This window comes from Aquarana catesbeiana, linkage group LG01, assembly GCF_042186555.1.
Source record: "Aquarana catesbeiana isolate 2022-GZ linkage group LG01, ASM4218655v1, whole genome shotgun sequence".
Classification (NCBI taxonomy): Eukaryota; Metazoa; Chordata; class Amphibia; order Anura; family Ranidae; genus Aquarana; species Aquarana catesbeiana.
Genome location: NC_133324.1, coordinates 386,218,814 through 386,240,262, shown reverse-complemented (window position 1 = coordinate 386,240,262; position 21,449 = coordinate 386,218,814). Strand labels below are relative to the sequence as shown.

Genomic DNA, 21,449 nt, shown 5'->3' with positions numbered 1-21,449 from the left:
CACAGGACAATATTGAAAATTCCATAGGGTAAAGCGAACACAGGATCATATATTATGATACATATAGACTAATCTTTATGCAGAGGTTGCATATTGTGACCAACGCGTTTCAAAGTCAACTGGCTTCTTCTTCAGGGACAACTCTGCGAATATTATAGTGCGATAAAGTGTTCTTAAACAAATGGAAATGAAAAGCGATCATATAAAAGTAACATATGAAACCACACATTTGCCACTGTCCTCATAGACCAACTGTCACTCCCAAGCCAGTATGGACAGGGGATACAGTTCCTCTACCAGAGCACGCCAGTCAGGTGCACTGAGACACCTTAAATTGAAGCATAAAGTAGTTTTTTTTAAAAGGGGTAGAAGCTTTTGTAGGTAGGTGTTATACATACATCGAAAGTATTAAGGGTGAGGAATCTAGGCTCAGTGTGAATTCATGGCTGGATCAGATCTATACAGCATGTCTATAGAAAAACAGCATGTATGTATAACGCCTATCTACAAAAGCTACTACCCCTTTTCAAAAACCTACTTGGGAGCTTTATGCTACAATTTAAGGGGGTCTCTTTGTGTGAACTTCTCCACCATTGCCAGTTGGATCAGGAAACGAATCTCCATCCACCATTCCACAGCCTGTGGAAGTCACTTGGGCTTTTTAACATCAAGCCACCTGTTCCTCTGTTCACACGTTCTTCAAGTTCTACTAGGTGGATGTTCAGGCCTTGGTTGATGTAGGCTTAAGCCGCAAAGTGCTTCAAGCTATTATCTAAGAGTTTTTTCTTTGGGTTCTTAAACCCTTGTTTTCTTGTAGGCCTGTTGCAGTTCTATTTGCTATATTGTTGCCAACTCCTCATTTTATTGCTTCGGTATGTCCCATGGTCTATGGGTACAAGCCCTGTGTCGTGTACTGTACGATTAAGATAATAGGAACTTTAACTTACCTTTATATTCCTTATCTTGAAGTACAGTACAGGACACAGGCCCCTCTCCTTTGTTCTTGATCACTCCTATTGCTTGTTAAAAACAGGGAGTCTCATGGAGTGGGTGGGGTTATATGAGTTTACTTTAGATGTCTCCCTACCAAGTTTTTCTGCCAGTGCCTAATCATCTGAAGATAGTCTACATATAGCCCATGGTCTATCTCTGAACACAAGTCCTGTGTCCTGTGAAGGTAAGTCAACGTGGAGAATTGTTGCTGTAAATGGCTGAAATTGTCTGGTACAAAAAAAAACCTCAGTCTAAGGCTGCCTTTTCTCAGTTTGATAGAATATATTTTTGTCTTCTCTGATGGAGAACCACCTCTCTTATGTATTACTTTTACATCAACTTACTAGAGTGTATTATCGCTTTATGCGGTCTGTTGCAGTGGGTTTCATCTATTTCATCAGTGCCTCTTAGTAAATTTATTGATGCAAGAATTACCTTCAGAATGACTTTTGAAAGCTGCATTCAACAAAATACAGTAGTATGTTTCATATAGCATTCATTTTTGTAGTATTTGACACCACAGAACTAGCAGTAACATCAATATGATCAGTGAGCAGGTGGGTGACTTTGAACTGTCAGGGATTAGTTTGCGGACATCCAGTGATCCATAGCCTAGTGTAAGGAGTTTTGTGAATTATTTCCATGCAATGCCATTACTGAGCATGTCTTATCTGTTTTAATTTTAGGTGCCTGTGATACAGAATGCAGTGAAGTAGGGTGTGATGGGCCTGGGCCACATCACTGCAATGACTGTCTACATTTTTATTATAAAGCAAAGAACAACACAAGGTAAAATTCTTTTATTCCTTAGTATATAATGTAGACCAATAGTTGTGTCACTTAGGTACTTTTCTAATTGTATTTTGGAGAATGCTGCCATGAGTCTATAATTTAGGAAATAAATTAAGCATTGAGATAAATGCAACAACCCTTACCTGTTTTAGAATAAATCACACATTGTCTGACAGTTGCAGTTCTTGATTTTTCCTAATTATTTAGTATAGATTTTTATGTGATTGGACTTTTAAAGGTGAATTTCTAGACTTTACAAAGTAAATCTGTGTTCGATTTGAGCCTTCAAGATAAAGTCCACCTGCAAAATCTATATCCTAATTCACTATTGTCTGTTAACTCCCTATCAGCTAGTAAACATACATTTTAGTACTCTACCTATTAAACAAAAGTTCCTTATACATGACCTTTCTAACAGTACCAGTAGTTATATTGAAAATAGGACATCTGCAGGTTACACCTATAACTTAAATCTAAACTCAGAGGACAATTTTACTTTGCTGATGAAAGGCAGCTACAGCAGCCAAATTCAGCATCAATAACATACTGTATGTCTGAAAAGGTGTTGACTTCCCTAGCTCTAGCCTCTATCGTCCACTGCTGTGACATATGTACAGTTACGGAAAACTAAAGCAATAGCCAGGGTTTTGAAATAATTACACATTGTAAACATTCCAGCAATAAAAAATAAAAATAAAAAAATTGTATACTTAATATGTATATCAAAACGTACTCTGTGAACATGGTACTGTCTTATTGTAATTATGGTGAATCCTGGGATGTGAATACTTTGGAAGATATTGTTTTTTAAACTCTTCAACGTAAAACTAAATTACATTTTATTGCTAAAGAAGAACTCCAAAGTCAGAAAATAAATATGTGGGGATCTTCACAAGGTAAATTTACAAACTTCAAGATCATTCAGATTAATTCAAGAAGGCTAGAAATAATTGAAATACAACCTGTAAATAAATATATAAAATTATACATTTTGACCAGAGATACATACATAGATATTTAGCAAGTGGAAACTTTTGTGTTTAGTGCATAGCAGACAAGCTCTGTTGGGTAAGTATCTTACTGTGTACTAACCAAGAATGTTGCTTCTACCACCTGTACATGAAATATAACAGTGCAGCTTTTCCACTCAGGTGTAATACTATTTTAGTCCTTCGTGTATGAAATTGGGTTTAAAAGAACATTAGAAAGATAACAATTCTTGTTATCTGCACCCTTTCCTGTGGACAGATTCAGGCAACAGTTGGGCTAAGATAGTTTTTATTAAAAGTCTACAGAAGGCCTTGGTGTCACTACCAGACAAAAGAAGGATTTGCCAAGTTTGGCATTTTGGTTCAGTCCTCTTGTGTTTTCTTTTTAAAGTGTAGAACTTAACCCGATATCCCTATGGCGAGAATCGATACATTGTGAGATATGAAAATGTGTATGTCTACACTATGATCAAAGCAAATGTTTCTGTATTAGGGATTGTTTCCTAAAATTTGACAGTCATTTCTTAGCCTTCATTTATTATGCTAGAGCTGTATAGAGGCCTCTTATAGATGACTTGCATATCTTTTGTGACATCTACAATAAAACATTTCTGGGATTTTGCTCATGAAATAACAATAAAGCAAATATTATTTTCTTACTAGCATTATAATGTTGATATTTGTTATGATTGAAGATTATCGATTTTGATGCTTAGGGACATTTTGCTGTCAAATTAAAAAATATTTAATAATTATGATGTTTAAGTTGCACCATATAACCCAGTCTGCATTTACTTACAGAATATGTGTATTAGATTGTCCCTTGGGTTACTATCCCGCAGACAAGAAGAGATGTAAAAAATGTTTTCCAACTTGTGAAACATGCTTGGGAAGCCGCAGTGATCAATGCTCATCCTGTAAATCAGGTTACTACTTAAATGAAGAGACTAACAGTTGTGTCACAAACTGCCCAGATGGGTTCTACTTGAATGACAGTAAGTTTGTAAATATGTCAAAAATATGTACTTTCTTGATGAATTTACAGGTTTTCATTCAAAGTCACCTGAAGAGCAGCAAGATTTAATTTCCAGAAAACCACAATGTGCTCTGCCAGTTTTATAATAATCCATAAAAATTTTCTATGCAAGTGTAAGCAGGGGCTTTAAAAACTATGCAGAGAGAACATTGTCTTTGTAAAGCATGTAAGATTATACTAAACTCTGTTTTGATCGGTACTTTATAGAAGTGTTTTTCATTATTTGAGAAAGTTTGAAATGCCTTGTGAGGAACATACATTAAAGCGGAGGTCTGCACACCACTGAAAAAATTAAAAACCAGCAGCTACACATACTGCCGCTACTGGCTTTTGATAATAGGACACTTACCTGTCCTGGAGTCCAGCAATGTCGGCACCACAGCTGATGTTTCCATCAGCTGTCGGGTGCTGCCGTCGCCATTTCATGTAAGGGAACCCAGCAGTGTAGCCTTACAGTTTCACGCCGGGAACCCTACAGCACATGCACGAGGCTTCTCTTCTCTTTCTGACTGGCCTGGCGACAGAGGGAAGAGGAGGGAGCCAAGTCGTGACGTCAATATCCGCAGCTGTGGCTCCCGGAACTGTGTCCTCCCCCCCCAAAAAGGTGGCAATTGTGGCACCGGAGGGAGGAGGAAACAAATGAGTGGAAGTTCCACTTTTGGCTTTTAACTGTTAAAATTTCTGGGTTGATCCCTAGGAAACACAGCCAGTGCCCCTTAATACTAAATGAGTTGTAACCTACTGGGTTAAGCAGGTAAGAAAAGGGGCAAAAGAAATGGAGAGATAAGATCACCACAGTTGGCAAGTAGGACTCTTCCCAGGTCTCACCAATCGGATGAAATATATTTGATCCAAGGGTCCCAAGTCATCAATTTTTGTTTGATTGTTCTGAAGGGTACATGTGAGTTTGTCATTGATCATGATCCAATTCAATTTATGTTTGACATAGTCCATATGCACCACACTCTGTTTCCAAAATCTTCCTACGGCAATTCTAACTGTTAAAATTATATATGAGATTCCCGTCTAGTCCACTTCGGGATAGCAGGGTCCAATTTCTGAAAAAAGCCACTTCCAAGAATCTAGGAATACTTGTTCCTGTCACCGACCAGATAAGCGTAAAGAGTTTAATCCAAAATCTGGTTACCCTGGCACACTGCCACCATACATACTCGGGATCAACTGTGGGTATAGGATTGTGTTTATGGAGGTTTTCGATTTGTGTGTGTGTGTGTTCTTTTTGTGTGTCTTTTGCTTGGGACTTCTTTCAATCAGATTAACTATTTTCTGTAAGAGTAGGCTGTGCTTCTAGAGGGCATACTAGTAACACATGCTCACAAATATGCATGTTATTTATGAAAAAATGCATGCATGAATTCGTAGGTAAAGAATGTTGCAGAATTATGCCCTGTACACACAGTCAGACTTTCCGACGGAATATGTGCGATCGGAGCTTGTTGTCGGAAATTCCGACCGTGTGGGCTCCATCGGACTTTTTCCATCGGAATTTCCGACACACAAAGTTTGAGAGCAGGCTATAAAATCTTCCGACAACAAAATCCGTTCGCGTAAATTCCGACCGTGTGTGGACAAAGTGCCACGCATGCTCAGAATAAATTAAGAGATGAAAGTTATTGGCTACTGCCCCGTTTATAGTCCCGATGTACGATCAGTCGAAATGATCGGATTTTTCGACAACTTTGTGAGACCGTGTGTATGCAAAACAAGTTTGAGCCAACATCCGTTGGAAAAAAATCCTAGGATTTTGTTGTCGGAATGTCCGATCAATGTCCGATCGTGTGTACAGGGCATTAGAGTGGCTGCTTTACAATGCAATGTGTTTCAGTTAAAAATATGTGGAAGTAGGGGGAGGAGCTGATGCCCAAGATGGCCGCTCAGTGAACCAGAGTGTCTGACACGCTGACAAGCTACAGTGAACAGCTGCTAGACATGCTGTGGTATGGAGAAGACTGAACGGCTGTTTTAAATACTCAAATGCCTATATTCAGCCCTGGAAACATAGCACTATTGGGGGATTGCTTAGCCTGAAAACTTGTGAAACAAGCAAGAACGGCAGGGTCTATAACCAGCAAGTGCTCAGGGGAGATCGTAAGACCAAGGGAAACAGTGATACCTGTGGAGATTCCTGTGGAGTGCCGAGCGAGGGATCGGATTGACACCATGTGACAGCGCAGGGCCAGCTGGGAGCCTTGACGGATCTGCACACACAGTCGGCGAGGACGGCCCGCTGGCGGGATGCGCTCTGTGGTGAAGATCGTGGGTCTCAGAACGGCAGTGATCAGGAGGACCGTGTGCGTCTCCCCTAAGGTTTCAGTTTCACCTCTCTCCTGTCTAAAATATCAACAGGGAAATCCTTACCACACGGGGAGACGCTACAGGATACTGGTAAGACAAGCATTCCTGCTATACTCCAGGCTTGTTCCAGGACTTGTTAAACCCATAAAGACATATATTAAGAGCTGGACGGTGTAAGGTTACACAATAGCCCCTTGTAGGGGAAAAGGAGTGAGAGAGAGGAGCTAAAGAAAGGTTAAGGAAAATATCCTATACGGATCAAGATGAGAATAATGTTTGACCTTTTTTTTCTGGAAAGATTACTGTTATAAGTACTTGAGATTTGTTCTGTCAGCAGTGGTTAGTATATGCTTGAGGTGATAAAAATCCATGGCTTTTTATCTAAAAGGTTAATAAGAGTAATAGGATAAAATTGCTCTCTGCATTCTACATTTATTCAGAAACAAAGGGGCTAACTATTTTCCATACATATAAACACCCCCCCAGGAAATTGGAAATAGGAAGAAAGAAAAAGTAAAGATAAAACGCCCCTCTAAAAATATGGCGCAGAAGAAAGGAAATAAAACACCACAGTTGCAGAAAAATAAGAAAGATAAGGCGGAGAACAAAAATAAAAACCCCACAGGGACACAAACCACACAAACATCGGATATAAAAGAGATTTTTCAACAATTACTACTGCAATCTCCCCAAGCAGTACAAACCCTACATACATCACAGGATATCTCTAATATTGAGGTAGCATCGGTTACATCTAGAACATCTGGAGAAATGCAAGTACAACATCCCTGAGGTAGCATGGGACACGCCTTGGTACTACTTGGACACCTTCAAGTTTATTAAGGAGCTGGGGCTACATGGAGTGAAGCCCGACTTGTGGAAGCCAAAAACTATCCACAAGTTGATCAGAGCATCGGACATTGTTGAGACTGTTCCAGGCCTCCCTTCAGCCACTTGTAAAGTGGTCTGGAGGAATGTTTCTTCAAAGAGACTCACCAACAGGCACAAAGATCTGGCATGGATGGCAATCCAAGGGGGGCTGCCACTCAGGACATTTATGCATGCCAGAAACCTGTGTAGATACAGGCACTGCCCCTTTTGCATCATCCAGGAGGAAACTGCTCTGCATGCTTTCTGGGAGTGCCCCTTTGCACAGGACCTGTTGAGGGCCCTGGAACCTGAACTCAAAGACTTTGTACCACAGACTGCAATCACACACTTTGGTGTGTTGAACGGACTCTTCTGTGGAACTCATTCACAGGAGGACATTGACGGTGCCTGGCGGGTGCTGTGTTGCTTTAAGGACGCTTTATGGTGCGCCAGAAAGCGCCTCATCCACCAGCGGGAGAGGATGTCCATCGAGGACTGTCGCAGACTGGTTCACAGTCTGCTCAGAGACTATCACCTGATGGACTTCAAGGAGGAAGAGGAGGTCTGAAGATTTCCCCATTCCCCCCCCCCTCTCCCCCGTGTATCCTTTGGCAGTTCAAATAAAGCTTCGGGCCTGTGAACTCTTTACTCCCTCCCCTGCCCCACCTTCTCCACCCCCCCATCACACCCGTTGCCCATTTGAATGTTATTTGACTATATGACTGGACTTTTTGTGAAATGTTTTTAAGTACTGCTTTCAGGGTAATGCGGCGTCATGCATGATGTGATGTTTCGGGGTATTACTACTCTGCACAACACATTAGGCATCATACCGCAGGATGAATGTAATTTATTGGTATGCTTGGTGATGTATTGTAATGTAGTGTATTTATGCGCTGCGTCGCAGTACAGATTGGATGTACCCTGTTTAAAGTATTTGTTTTTTTGTATATTTTCTTGCAAAATAAAGTATACATTTTTCAATCAAAAATCCCTGAGGTAGCATCGGTTACATCTAGAACATCTGGAGAAATGCAAGTACAACATCCCAGAAGTAGCTCACTAATTGATACAACAGGATCAATAAGTGATCCAAAAGTAATGGATAAGGAAAATTGGGATATGAGAAAATATATTCAATCCCTCCCTACCAGGGAAGATATGGACCAGTATGTGCACAGATTGAAGAACTCATATAAAGCGGAGATTCAGGAGCTGAAGGAATCTACTAAAGCCACTCAAGAAAAGACTACTAGATTAGATACAAAAGTTTCACAAACGGAACAGGTACTCAAGAAAATAATGAATAGTGTGCAAAAACAAGAAACTCAAATTAACCAAATAATAAATAGTCTTGATGAGCAAGAAAATAGAAGCAGAAGATCTAATATTAGAATTAGAGGATTAAAGGAAGATGTGAGGGCTAATGAGTTAATATCTACACTGCAAAAGATCTTTCAAGAGTTAACACAAGGGATAGAAGCAAATGAACTAATAATTGACCGAGCGCATAGGATATCAGGAATGAGAAAACAAGATTCTAGTAAACCACGGGACGTTATATGTAAACTACATTACGCTCATATCAAAGATAGAATTATGTCTGCTGCTCGTCAAAAGGACGCTATCTAGTATGAGGGAGACCCAATACAACTCTTCCAAGATTTGTCAAAATTTACATTAGATCGTAGAAGGGCATTAAAACCCCTAGTGGAGCAGTTAAGGAAGAACAATCTACAATACAGATGGAAATTCCCATTCCAACTTCAAGTGCAAAAAGAGGGTCTAAATGTAATATTTAGGGACTTGGAGGATTTTCCGCAGTTTCTCTCAACTCTCAATCTAATGGAAATAGAAATAGCGGACTGGCCTGTCTCATACATGAAAGTATTTAAATAATCTTGATGGTATACGGGTAAAGCGATGAATTGGGGGGGGGGGGGGGGGAGTTTCCCCTTTTTTTTTTTTTTTTTTTTTTTTTATTGTTGGTCTTTGTTTATAGGGTATCATAAGCTGATTAGGTACATCGATATAAGGATAATATTATGGCAAAATAAACAGAGGTTTGGTTTTTTTTTTTTTCTACACTAGATTTGTTTTTTGAATGGATAGTGGTTTAGATATCGTACACATAAATATGTAGTGCACTTTTGCCTATTTATTCTCTTTTCTACATTTTTTTTTTTTTTTTCTCTATCTTCCTTTGCACTTTTTCAATGGATACTCTTAAGTAGAGTTAAACATAATGTTATGGAGTGCTGCTTGTCAGTATTATATAATATTATTTATGGAATATTGGATATTTACACTTGATAGTTAATGCACTATATATCATATATTATGCACTATGGGGTATTAGTGGGAGGATGGGATGTATGGTGTTTCTAGAGGAATGTGGATTTATAATACGCAATGAATAAGTTTCACTAAATTGTCAAATGTAACACTACTGGTTTAAAGATAATTTTTTGCTATAAAGATTAAATGTTGTTTAATGTTTAGATATAAAACACAATTTTATAAAACGTAGTGTCTCTTAATATGTTTATTTTTGTTCTTATATGAATGATGCACTTCCATTTCATATATTTGGAAAGATTATGCACTAAATACCAAACTTGGGTGGAAAATTTTGAGCACTGGGTTTTTTAGCGGTGGTTTAGTCGTTATTTCTATAATGGCTATGGGTATTTTTAATTTTTTTTTTTTTTTCCTGCTCATTTAATGGTATCATAAGTAAATTAAGCAGAATGGTTTAAACACAATGTTATAAAATGCAATGTCTTAATTAAGTTTATATTTAGTTTCTGTATGAATGTAGCACTTTCACTTCATACTTATGGAAAGAGCATGCACTAAATGTCATAACGTGGGTGAAAGATTGTGAGCATGGGGTTTTTCTGGGGTTTAACTCGTTATTTTTACATTGGCTAAGAGTATCTCAAAAAAATTTTTTTTTTTTTTTTATTAGTCTTGGACAGTAGGATTTTTATGCTCCTCTTACTCATTTATAAAGGCTATAATAAAAGTTATCAGGGGAGGGGTGGGATGGGTGGGCGGTTGTCACAGTACTCCAGTGGAGAGTAGGTTTATATTATGCTATGAATAAGATCACTAAAGAATTCTTTACTATAAAGATAAGACTAGATAAATGCAATAAGAGGTAGTAGGTGGGGTTTTTTTTTTTCTCTCTTCTCTCCCCCCCCTTTGACTTCTCTTGCGTCCTCTCTGGTGCTCAGGAATGGGCCTGCGGAGGGATGGGAGAGATAAGAGAGTGGAAATAATCCTTGGTGTTGTTAGGTATTTTGAGATATTAAAGAATTAAAATAAGAAGTATTATAGTAAATGAATAAATTTTAAAATTCAGCGTGTGGACACGGACTGGGCGGCAGTAATTGGTCGTCAGGGTCGGAACTCCCCACATTAGGGAACTTACATATTTGTAAGACAGACTGTTTTAGAGTCAATAGGTTGGGAGTCGGGTAGTGTGTGTTGTGTGTGGAAGTGGGTTACATTTCTCCCTTTCCCTTTCCCCTTTTTTTTTTTTTTGACAATGAAAATATGCTCATACAATATCAGAGGTCTCAATTCAGAGGTAAAGCGGGCTCAGGTACTATACTCTCTCCATAGACAGAAGGTGGGTGTTGTCTTTTTCCAGGAGACGCATTATACTACATGGTTTCATGACTCTTTTAGATACTCTAAATCAAAGGGTGTGTCTATTGCAATCCATAAAACAATTCCATATCAATTGCTCGAAGAGTGGTGTAATAGAGACGGGAGATTAATTCTCCTTAAACTAAATATATATGGTAAAAAATACACTTTTGTTAATTTATACTTACCCAACCAAAATCAGCTCAAAGTAGGACTTCAAATGATCAAGAAATCTATGGAAAAGGCGGAAGGAATAATAATAATGGGTGGTGACTTTAACTTTGTTATGGACAAAAATATGGATACCACAGTATCATCAATGGTACAGACCAGTAATGATAAAATTAGGTTTAAAGAAATGTTGGTACAATGCCAGCTGGTGGACATTTGGCGGGAAATGCACCCAATGGAGAAAGATTTTACGTTTCATTCAAAAGTCCACGGATCATATCACAGATTAGACTTCTTCCTAATAAACCAGAAGAGGCAGAGGTTACTGCCTCAGCCGAGATAGGTACTTCTATATGGTCTGACCATGCGCCTGTATTTTTGGTAATAGACACACTTAAGGGCGAGAATAATAAGGGAACCTGGAGACTCAATGATAACTTGATGTATAATGAAGCATGTGTAAAAGAGATAAGAAAGGCGATAACCGACTTTTCAAATGACCATATAGGAGATAATACATCTCTACCGATCCAATGGGAGGCATTAAAATGTGTTATTAGAGGACTCTTTATAAAACATGGGGCCAGATTAAAAAAAATTAAAAACAGTAGAATAACCCAATTAATGAAGGAAATATCGATCGTCGAATTACAACATAAAGTTAACTTAACAAGGGAAACCTTAATGGAATTAACAGAGCTTAAAACAGAGCTACAAACACTGTTGAACGAGAGGACACTACAAATCAGGGATAAGAATCGTTCCCTATATTATCAACAGGGTAATAAACCAGGTAAATTATTAGCAAGGGCCCTAAGAAATAGGAGTAATATATTGCCCATTGTTAAAATTCAGACATATTTGGGGGACATGAGATATGACCCAAAAGGTATTATGAAAGAGTTTCAGACATTCTACACGAAATTATATAATATACCTAAGCATAATGCCAATAAAGATCTAGAAGGCTATCAACAAAATATACAGCAATACATAAAAGATACAGCACTCCCTACGTTAACAATAGAAGAAATAGCACAGTTAGAGGAAGAATTTTCCGTAGAAGAAATACAGAGGGTAATTGATTCTTTAACCCTAGGGAAAAGTCCAGGTCCAGATGGCTTCTCCCCACGGTTCTATAAATTATTTAAAGAAGAACTTACACCAATAATGAAGCAGACCTTTAATGCAGTATCTACAACAGTGCCTTTTGGTGCACAGGGTATGCAAGCCTTTATCGCTCCAGTACCAAAACCGGATAAAGATCATACCCTGTGCAGTAACTATAGACCAATCTCTTTAACGAACATTGATCTCAGAATATACTCCAAGATTATTGCTAATAGATTCACCCCCTTGATACCTAGGTATATACACCTAGATCAGGTGGGGTTTGTGAAGGGTAGAGAGGCAAGAGACAACACTATGAAAACACTTACACTGTTGGAATATGTCCAGAGGGGCTCCATCCCATCCTGTTTAGTGGCAATAGATGCTGAAAAAGCGTTTGACAGGGTGGGATGGAGCTTCCTTAAAGGGACGTTGATGCAGTGGGGAGTGGGTTCTGTAATGTTGGATAAAATCATGGCCCTATACCAACATCCAACGGCTAAGATTCGGGTGAACGGTGGCCTATCGGAGGAAATATGTATATCAAATGGAACTAGGCAAGGATGCCCACTATCTCCAATCCTATATATACTTGTAATGGAGCACTTATTAAGAGCGATTAGAGATAATAAAGACATACAAGGAATAAAGGTGGGGGAAATAGAGTACAAGATGTCTGTATATGCAGACAATATCTTGCTGTATATTACAAATCCTCTGATAACACTACCTAATCTGATAGCAGAATTTGATCGTTTCGGTACGTTAAGTAATTTTAAAGTGAACTATAGTAAATCAGAAATAATGAATATCAATATGCCAAAGAGCATGGTAGAGCTGCTTAAAAAGGACTTTTCCTTTAAATGGCAGGAAAGTGCCATTAAATATCTCGGTGTACTCGTTCCCAATGATTTAAAGAAACTAGAGAATCTTAATTATGTCCCAATAGTGCATAAAATAACGAAAACTCTCCAGCAATATGAAAAAGGCACATTTTCTTGGATGGGCAGGATAAACATTATAAAAATGGATATACTCCCCAAAATATTATATATTTTGCAAACAATCCCTATATTTCCGGCGTCAGACATCTTGAATAGGCTCCGTAGGGTAATTGGGCAATTTATATGGGCTGGCAAGACGCCTAGAATCAGTAGAAGAGTTTTAAATAAACCCAAAGAATATGGGGGCCTTGCCCTCCCCGATATAGCAATATACCTTAAAGCAATAATGATTACCAGAATAGTAGACTGGTTTCATAACGGTAACAATAAGCTATGGGTGAGTTTAGAAGAAGAGATAACAGGTTTAAAATTGAAATCACTGCCATGGATTAAAAAAGAGCTAAGACCGCCGGAAGGACATATGCCGTTCTTAGTAGTCTCGACAATGAAAGCCTGGGATACAATGTTAAAAAAGGGATATAGTTCAACCCTTAGAGGGCCTATGACCCCATTGTTTAGTAACCCAGAATTCCCACTAACTAGGGAAGCTAAGTCATTTCTTAAATGGAAAAGTGATCAAGCTACTAGGATAGTGGAAACGATGGAGGGGGGAAAAATTCTCCCACAAGAAAATATGGGGGAGGAACATAAAAATAAATGGATGCTGCACGGCCTACTCCATGGATACATTTTATCCTTGACAAAAGAAGCCGTTTTGGACAGACCCTTAACTTCATTAGAAAAAATCCTTATTCAATCAGAGAGACCGATACATGTCTTATCAAAGATATATAAGATCCTGAATATTGAAGGTCAAAACCAGGATATACCCTACACTAAGAAATGGGAAAGAGAACTGGGTATGGAGTTTCCTAAGAACAAATGGGATAGAGCTATTACAGTAACTCATAAATTATCAATATCTATTAAACATCAAGAAAGGAATTATAAGATCTTAGCCAGATGGTATAAATGCCCTGTGGATCTATATAAGATAAGCACGATTAATAATGAGGAGTGTTGGAGATGTCATACAGCTCGAGGCACAATGTCTCATATATGGTATTATTGTCCCAAAATACAGCCATTCTGGCAAAAAATCTTTGAAATCTACAGAGATATGACTGGTAAGGATCTATACCCAGATGTACAAATAGCGATCTTGTCTATGATACCTGGCTCTTTGAAAAGTATAAAGAAAGGTATATTAAAATATTTCTTGACAGCAGCACGTACTTGCATAGCCAGAAAATGGAAAAAGACAAATATGCCCTCTATGATGGAATGGGAGAGTGAGATGGCGGAGATGCGTGCCATGGAGGAGAGAAAGGTAATAGAGGAGGGTTTGAGTAAACAGTCATCTAGTGCATGGTCTAGATGGACAGAGTATAGTGCCTCCTCACAATTGCTCAGTGAGGGAGAGATGGTAAATGACGCTGAATAAGGTGGGTTTTTTTTTTTTTTTTTCTTCTTTCCCTAGAGTGCATGGTCTGTGTGTGGGGGAATATTCCGAAAATACACATTTCTATTGCATGCTATACAGACAGGTGTCAGAGACATAGATTATATAGTAGAATGTCAAATGTAAATGTACGGTTTTAGATGTGTATGAGGTTTGTTTGTTATGTAAAAAATTTTTTTTTGTAAAACTGTTTTGGATAAATAAAGATTTTGAAAAAAAAAAAAAAATATGTGGAAGTACCACATTACTGGCAAGGGTTTCTGCTCATGAAGCCACGATTCTCCCAACTAACATTACCACCCTGCCAATCTGAACTTTCATCGGGAACCAAGCCTACCTCTGGCCACATCGCCAATTCTGACCCCACTCAATGATTCTTCCTGTATCCCGGCCCAATCACAGCGAAGGTCTCTTTAGGAGTGAATGGAACCGGGATCAATCCTCGTTGGTGTGGATGTAACCCTTAGGCACATCCCGACCTCAACACTCCTCGCCTCTTGTCTCATTAGGAGACATCAGCGACGCTCATTGACAGTTTTCAGCATTCTTCTAGGTAGTTCCGATGAGCTATATAGAGATTCCCTAACATCTCAAAGCTACTGACCAGGCATAAAGGATTTTATATAAATGTCTATCTTTTTGCATTCTCTCACCTCTCCCATGTGACTTGCACTTCTTTAATGCTCGGCTAGCTTGTTATAATGCAATATGAATACCTATTACATGTTTGTAACCTTGATTATTGAGATGTATGCTATATACTCTTTGTTAACCTGCAAAATTCAATAAAACCTTTTTGAAAAAAAAAAAAAAATATGTGGAAGTAGTGAAAAAATGAACAGAGATAGAGCCTTTTTCTTTACAACACTTTATTAACAGGAAAGAATTTGGTAGGTATATTTGCCATATTTGTTGCTTGGATCTTGCGCTCTCTGAATTTGCCTTACAAAGTTTCCCAGGTTGTATCTGTAGATCTGACCCTTGGAGGCACTCTGCACATGCTCAGTTTGGTGGGCATTGCTAGACAAATTTTTTTTTGGGAGGGTGCATGTGATCAGCACAGGTCCAATCAGCACTGTCCAGACAGAAATGTAGGGGTCATGCAACCTCATAGGAGTCAGGGGAGAATTAAAACTCCTCCTACAAGCTTTAACCAGTGCTAGGCCAAAAACGTAATGTCAACAGACTGCTTTATACTGCTGATGAGAAAAGGTGTTTTGTATTTTATATTTACTGAAATATTAGCATTTCCTTGTTCTGTGTACTGTGGGAGACCAGATATAGTGGATGCGGGGTCCTAGGTTTACTAACACTATAAGTAGTGTTTTACAGTAATTAATACAATCAGCATTGTATTCTTTGTAACAAAAGTTAATGCATGTTCCATTTTCCAATTTGTCAACATCTGTGAATAAAAGAAATGGGGAAATTTTCACATGCTAACATGCGTTTACTTTGCAGAAAAGAACCTTTGTAAAAAATGCCATGAAAACTGCAAGACATGCACATCTGCTGACATCTGCACCGAATGCAAGCATGGCCTCAGGTATGAAATCACTGAACTAGTGTGACTTGTCATTGTGGCCTTATATCAAAGGCATAGTAACAGAGAATAGTTTTGAGGCCCTGGGTGGGCTTGATTCTCTCTATGATGATCAGTTTTGTAGTGGTTGAAAGAATTATAATGCAGGAGGTGAGAAATTTCTATAGTAACATAAATGCCTAAAGAGGCTCTTGGTAGTGATAAAATTCTAATGCGATGTGCTGCTGAGTGCATGTTCCCCTACCCAGATGACTCATAAGATCTTTTGGCTCAGGTTGTTATATTAAACGCTATATAAGTTCTGTCAATAAAACATAAACTTTTCATAAACATAAGGTTTTCCCTCTTTTATTCCCCTTTACTAATTAACACGTTTTCACCATGGGGAAATGCACATTTTACCAGTATGCATTTTTTTAAATCTTGCTTGCTTTCATAACATGTAACAAATGTCAGAGGAGACTATGTTGCATATGTATTGTGGTTACAAGAGCCTTGGGTTTGAAATGTTCCTTTGTTGTCCTAGTAGCTTTATGTGTCGTATTACTATAACACATTGCAAAAGCTTCATGATCACTCAGTATTGCACCCAAAGTACGGTCTGCATTTAATTATATTTAACCACAAGAATTTGTTCATATAAATATATATATATATATATATATATATATATATATATATATATATATATATATACACATGTTGGTAAAGATTATCTGATAATGACACAGCTATGGCCTTGATTTTTATAATGATAATATTAATACAATATCACAATCAGCTGAAGAAACAGGGAAATGCAATTACAAGTAGATGCTTGGAATGTTTGCATGTCACCTGCCCACACTTCAGCAGTTGATTTATTATGCCTGTGCATGTGGCTACCCAGAAGTTGAATCCCATTTTAGTTTCTTACAGTATCTCACAAAAGTGAGTACACCCCTCACGTTTTTGTAAATATTTTATTCTATCTTTTCATGTGACAACACTGAAGAAATGACACTTTGCTACAATGTAAAGTAGTGAGTGTACAGCTTGTATAACAGTGTAAATTTGCTGTCCCCGCAAATAAACTCAACACACACACACAGTCATTAATGTCTAAACCGCTGCCAACAAAAGTGAGTACACCCCTAAGTGAAAATGTCCAAATTGAGCCAATTAGCCATTTTCCCTCCCCGGTGTTATCGCTCTCACTCGCTCATACTGGTCACTGGAAGTTCAGCAAGGCACCTTGGCAACATGGCACCTCATGCCAAAGAACTCTCTGAGGAGCTAAAAAAAAAAAAAAAAGAATTGTTGCTCTACATAAAGATGGGCTAGGCTATAAGAAGATTGCCAAGACCCTTAAACTGAGCTGCAGCACGGTGGCCGAGACCATACAGCGGTTTAATCACCTGCTGACCGCCTCACGCAGATATACTGCGGCAGAATGGCACGGGCAGACAAAGTAACGTATGGGTACGTTACTTGCTTCCCATGGGATGGGGGTTCAATCGGACCCCCCAGTGCCCGAGGCGGTCGGCCCGAGGCCATCCATTCGTGGCCACCCCCTCGCGATCACTCCCAGCCAATGACATTCTTCCTCTACCTCTGAAATGTAAACAGCGGCAGAGGAAGTGATGTCATCTCTCCTCGAGTCTGTCTTTTCCGTTCCGGCGCCGAGGAGAGAAGACATCAAGTAAGTGCACCAAACACCACACTAACAGTAGAACACTCTAGGCACACATTTCACCCCCCATCACCCCCTGATCACCCCCCTGTACGCCCTGTCACAGTGACACCAATAGCAGTTTTTTTTTTCTGATTATTGCTGTCATTGGTAGTTTGTGACAGTTATAAGTGGTAGGGCAGTTAGGGTTAGCCCCCTTTAGGTCTAGGATACCCCCTAACCCCCCCTAATAAAGGTTAACCCCTTGATCACACCTTGTCGCCAGTGTCACTAAGCAATCATTTTTCTGATCGGTGTATTAGTGTCACTGGTGACGCTAGTTAGGGAGGTAAGTATATAGGTTCGCCATCAGCTTTTTATAGCGTCAGGGACCCCCATATACTACATGATAAAGGTTTTAACCACCTAATTGCCCCCTAGTTAACCCTTTCACCAGTGATCACCGTATAAGTGTTACAGGTGATGCTGGTTAGTTAGTTTATTTTTTATAGTTTCAGGGCACCGCCGTTTATTACCTAATAAAGGTTTAACCCCCTGATGGCCCGGCGGTGATATAAGTTAGGTTTTAGGGTCTGCGTCGCCCCAGGCAGCGTCAGGTTAGGGCCAGTACCGCTAACACTCACGCACGTACTAGCGTCCCCAGCAGTTTAGGGTTCCCAAAAACAGTGTTAGCAGGATCAGCCCAGATACCTGCTAGCACCTGCGTTTTGCCCCTCGGCCCAGCCCTGCCCAGCCCACCCAAGTGCAGTATCGATCGATCACTGTCACTTACAAAACACTAAACACACATAACTGCAGCGCTCGCAGAGTCAGGCCTGATCCCTGCGATCGCAAACAGTTTTTGTTGGTAGCGTTTTGATACAGTCGCTAACAGTCAGGAGCTTTTTTACCTGTGAGTCTCACTAGTGAACCACTAAATTTAGAGCCCAAAATGGCAAATCGAAGGTACACTAGTGAAGAGGCCTACACGTTTCTGAGCATGATAGATAGTGAAGAGGAAGTCACTCATCTGTCAGAATCAGGCTCAGAATACGATCCTGTAGAGGACAGCGGCTCCATGACAGATAGCACTGACGACGGAGTTGTGGTCCCTGCCAAGGTCAGGCGTACCAGACCCCGATCTTCTTCTGCTGTTGTTGAGGTGCAAGAATCGCAGGTCCCTCGTATGAAGCAGAGCAGTACTAGCGCCGCTATTCCTTCTGGTGAACTGGCAAGCACCAGCGGCCTAGTACACCCTGATCGTACATCCAGCACAGCAGTAACACTTGGTGACGTGGCGAGTCCCATAAGTGCAGGTCAAGCTGGTGAGGTGGCAAGCACAAGTAGTGTCCAGCTGCCACCAAGAAGAAGATGAACACAGGCCCATCATGCCCATAGCGCCCTTCCTGCTGCATTCGCCAATCCTAATTGGGAACCCACCACTTCTGCAGCACCCGTACTTCCCCCATTCACTGGCCAACCCGGCATTCAGGTGGAAACAGTTGATTTTACGTCACTTGATTTTTATTCGTTGTTTTTCACCGAAGATCTCTATAGATCTATTGTGGACCAAAGCAATTTGTACCCTGGTCGACACATCGCCACTATTCCCCAGTCCTCCCTTGCCAGAGATTGGAAACCAATTACGGTTTCCAAATTTAAGATCTTTCTGGGCCTTTCCCTCAACATGGGCATAACTAAAAAGAGTGAGTTGCGGTCGTATTGGTCCACTGACCCAATTCACCATATGCCCTTGTTCTCTGCCTCCATGACCAAGGCACGATACAAGCAGGTTTTGCGGTTCATGCACTTCAACAACGGCCCCTCGTAAACCACTTCAACCAACGTTTTGCAGACTTGTTTACTCCCCATCAAGTTGTCTGCGTTGATGAGTCCCTGATTAAGTTTTCTGGCCGCTTGTCATTCAAACAGTACCTTCCTAGCAAGCGTCCCAGATACGGGGTCAAGATGTATAAGCTCTGTGACAGGGCCACAGGCTATACATGTAGTTTTATGGTTTACGAAGGCAAAGATAGTCACGTAGAGCCGACAAACTGCCCTGACTACATAGGAAGCGCTGGCAAGATTGTGTGGGACTTGGTGTCACCCTTATTCGGAAAGAGGTACCACTTGTACGTGGACAATTATTACACGAGCGTGCCACTTTTTAGTCACCTTTTTGATTATCAGATTGGAGCATGTGGCACTGTGCGATCTAATCGCCGGGGCTTTCCCCAGCGGCTTGTAGATTCCCATCTTAGGCTGGGAGAGAGAGCCTACTTCAAGTGTAATAATTTGCTCACTATGAAGTGGAGGGATAATAAGAATGTTTTCTTCTTACCTCCCTTCATGCAGACACGACGGTCCAAATTCCTACGGCGACTGGTGTTGTGGAGAAACCCCTCTGTGTCCACAAATATAACTTTAACATGGGAGGGGTGGACCTCAACGACCAGTTGTTGGCGCCGTACCTAGTTGCCTGTAAGGCCAGACGCTGGTACAAAAAGTGTCTGTTTATTTATTTCAATTGGCTTTGCTGAACGCTCATGTGCTATACAGAGCTTCAGGATGGACTGGGTCCTTCCTTAAATTCCAGGAAGAGATCGTCAGAGCCCTTCTGTTTCCAGACGGTGCTCCACCTCACCTTCCCCAACCAAATGCAGTAAGTCGGCTGCATGAGAGGCATTTTCCGTATGTCCGCCCGAGTACCCCTACCCAACGAGCCCCCCAAAGAAGATGTCGTGTCTGCAGCAAGCGCGGATATAGGCGTGACACCCGCTATTATTGTCCCTCCTGTCCTGACAATCCTGGTCTTTGCATTGGTGAATGTTTTGAACGCTACCATTCGCTAGTTGAGTATTAGCGTAGGGTATAGCACTGCACAGACTAGGCACACTAACACAGGGTCTTCCAAGATGCCATCGCATTTTGAGAGACCCGAACCTGGTACCAGTTACAAAAGTTATAGTTACAAAAAAAGTGTAAAAAAAAAAAGTAAGAAAAAATAAAAACACAAAAAAATATATAAAATAAAAAAAACAAAAATAGTTGTCGTTTTATTGTTCTCTCTCTCTCTCTTTTCTCTCTATTGTTCTGCTCTTTTTTTACTGTATTCTATTCTGCAATGTTTTATTGTTATTATGTTTTACCATGTTTGCTTTTCAGATATGCAATTTTTTTATACTTTACTGTTTACTGTGTTTTATTGTTAACCATTTTTTTGTTTTCAGGTACGCAATTCAGCTGCAGGGCAGATTTATTTATCTTGACAGCAACAGCGTTTGCGCCCATGACTCTAGCGCTGTCGGAGCTGATTTCACCACCACAGTTAAAAAAGAGCATATATGCCAAAGCATGGGGGCAGCAGGGGCGGAGGAGCGATTTGCTCCTACCTTTTGGGGCGGATGCCCCCATGCTTCGGGATATATAAACGGTGCATGTATGCCCATCATTAGAAGTGGGTGGATGAAGGGAGGTATTCTAATGGTGGGCATACCCACCGATCAATCTCTTTTTTTCGTTCAGCCCACAGGCTGCATGAAAAAAAAAAGTTTACAATATATGCCCAACAAGGACCAGCAATGTACTGGTATGTTGCTGGACTTTGAGTGGTTATACCAGAATGATGCCTGCAGGTTTAGGTATCATCTTGGTATCATTCTTTTCAGCCAGCGGTCAGCTTTCATGTAAAGGCAATCCTAGTGGCTAATTAGCCTCTAGACTACTTTTGCAAGCAGTGGGAAGGAATGCCACCACCCCCCCACCGTCTTCCATGTTTTTCTCTGGCTCTCCTTTCCCAACAAGGAACCTGAGAATGCAGCCGGTGATTCAGCCAGCTGACCATAGAGCTGATCAGAGACCAGAATGGCTCCAAACATCTCTATGGCCTAAGAAACCGGAAGCTACAAGCATTTC

General features: G+C 40.2%; 1 protein-coding gene across 3 annotated transcripts in view; it reads left to right on the top strand.

The window, feature by feature from the left end:
• PCSK5 (proprotein convertase subtilisin/kexin type 5) overlaps positions 1–21,449 on the top strand; it is a 635,867-nt gene that overhangs the window by 415,338 nt on the left and 199,080 nt on the right. For all 3 annotated transcript variants that reach the window (XM_073634106.1, XM_073634125.1, XM_073634116.1), the window contains exons 15-17: positions 1,680–1,782; positions 3,576–3,769; positions 15,802–15,886. In XM_073634106.1, coding sequence (XP_073490207.1) covers positions 1,680–1,782; positions 3,576–3,769; positions 15,802–15,886 — 382 coding nt within the window. The remainder of the gene's footprint in view (positions 1–1,679; positions 1,783–3,575; positions 3,770–15,801; positions 15,887–21,449) is intronic.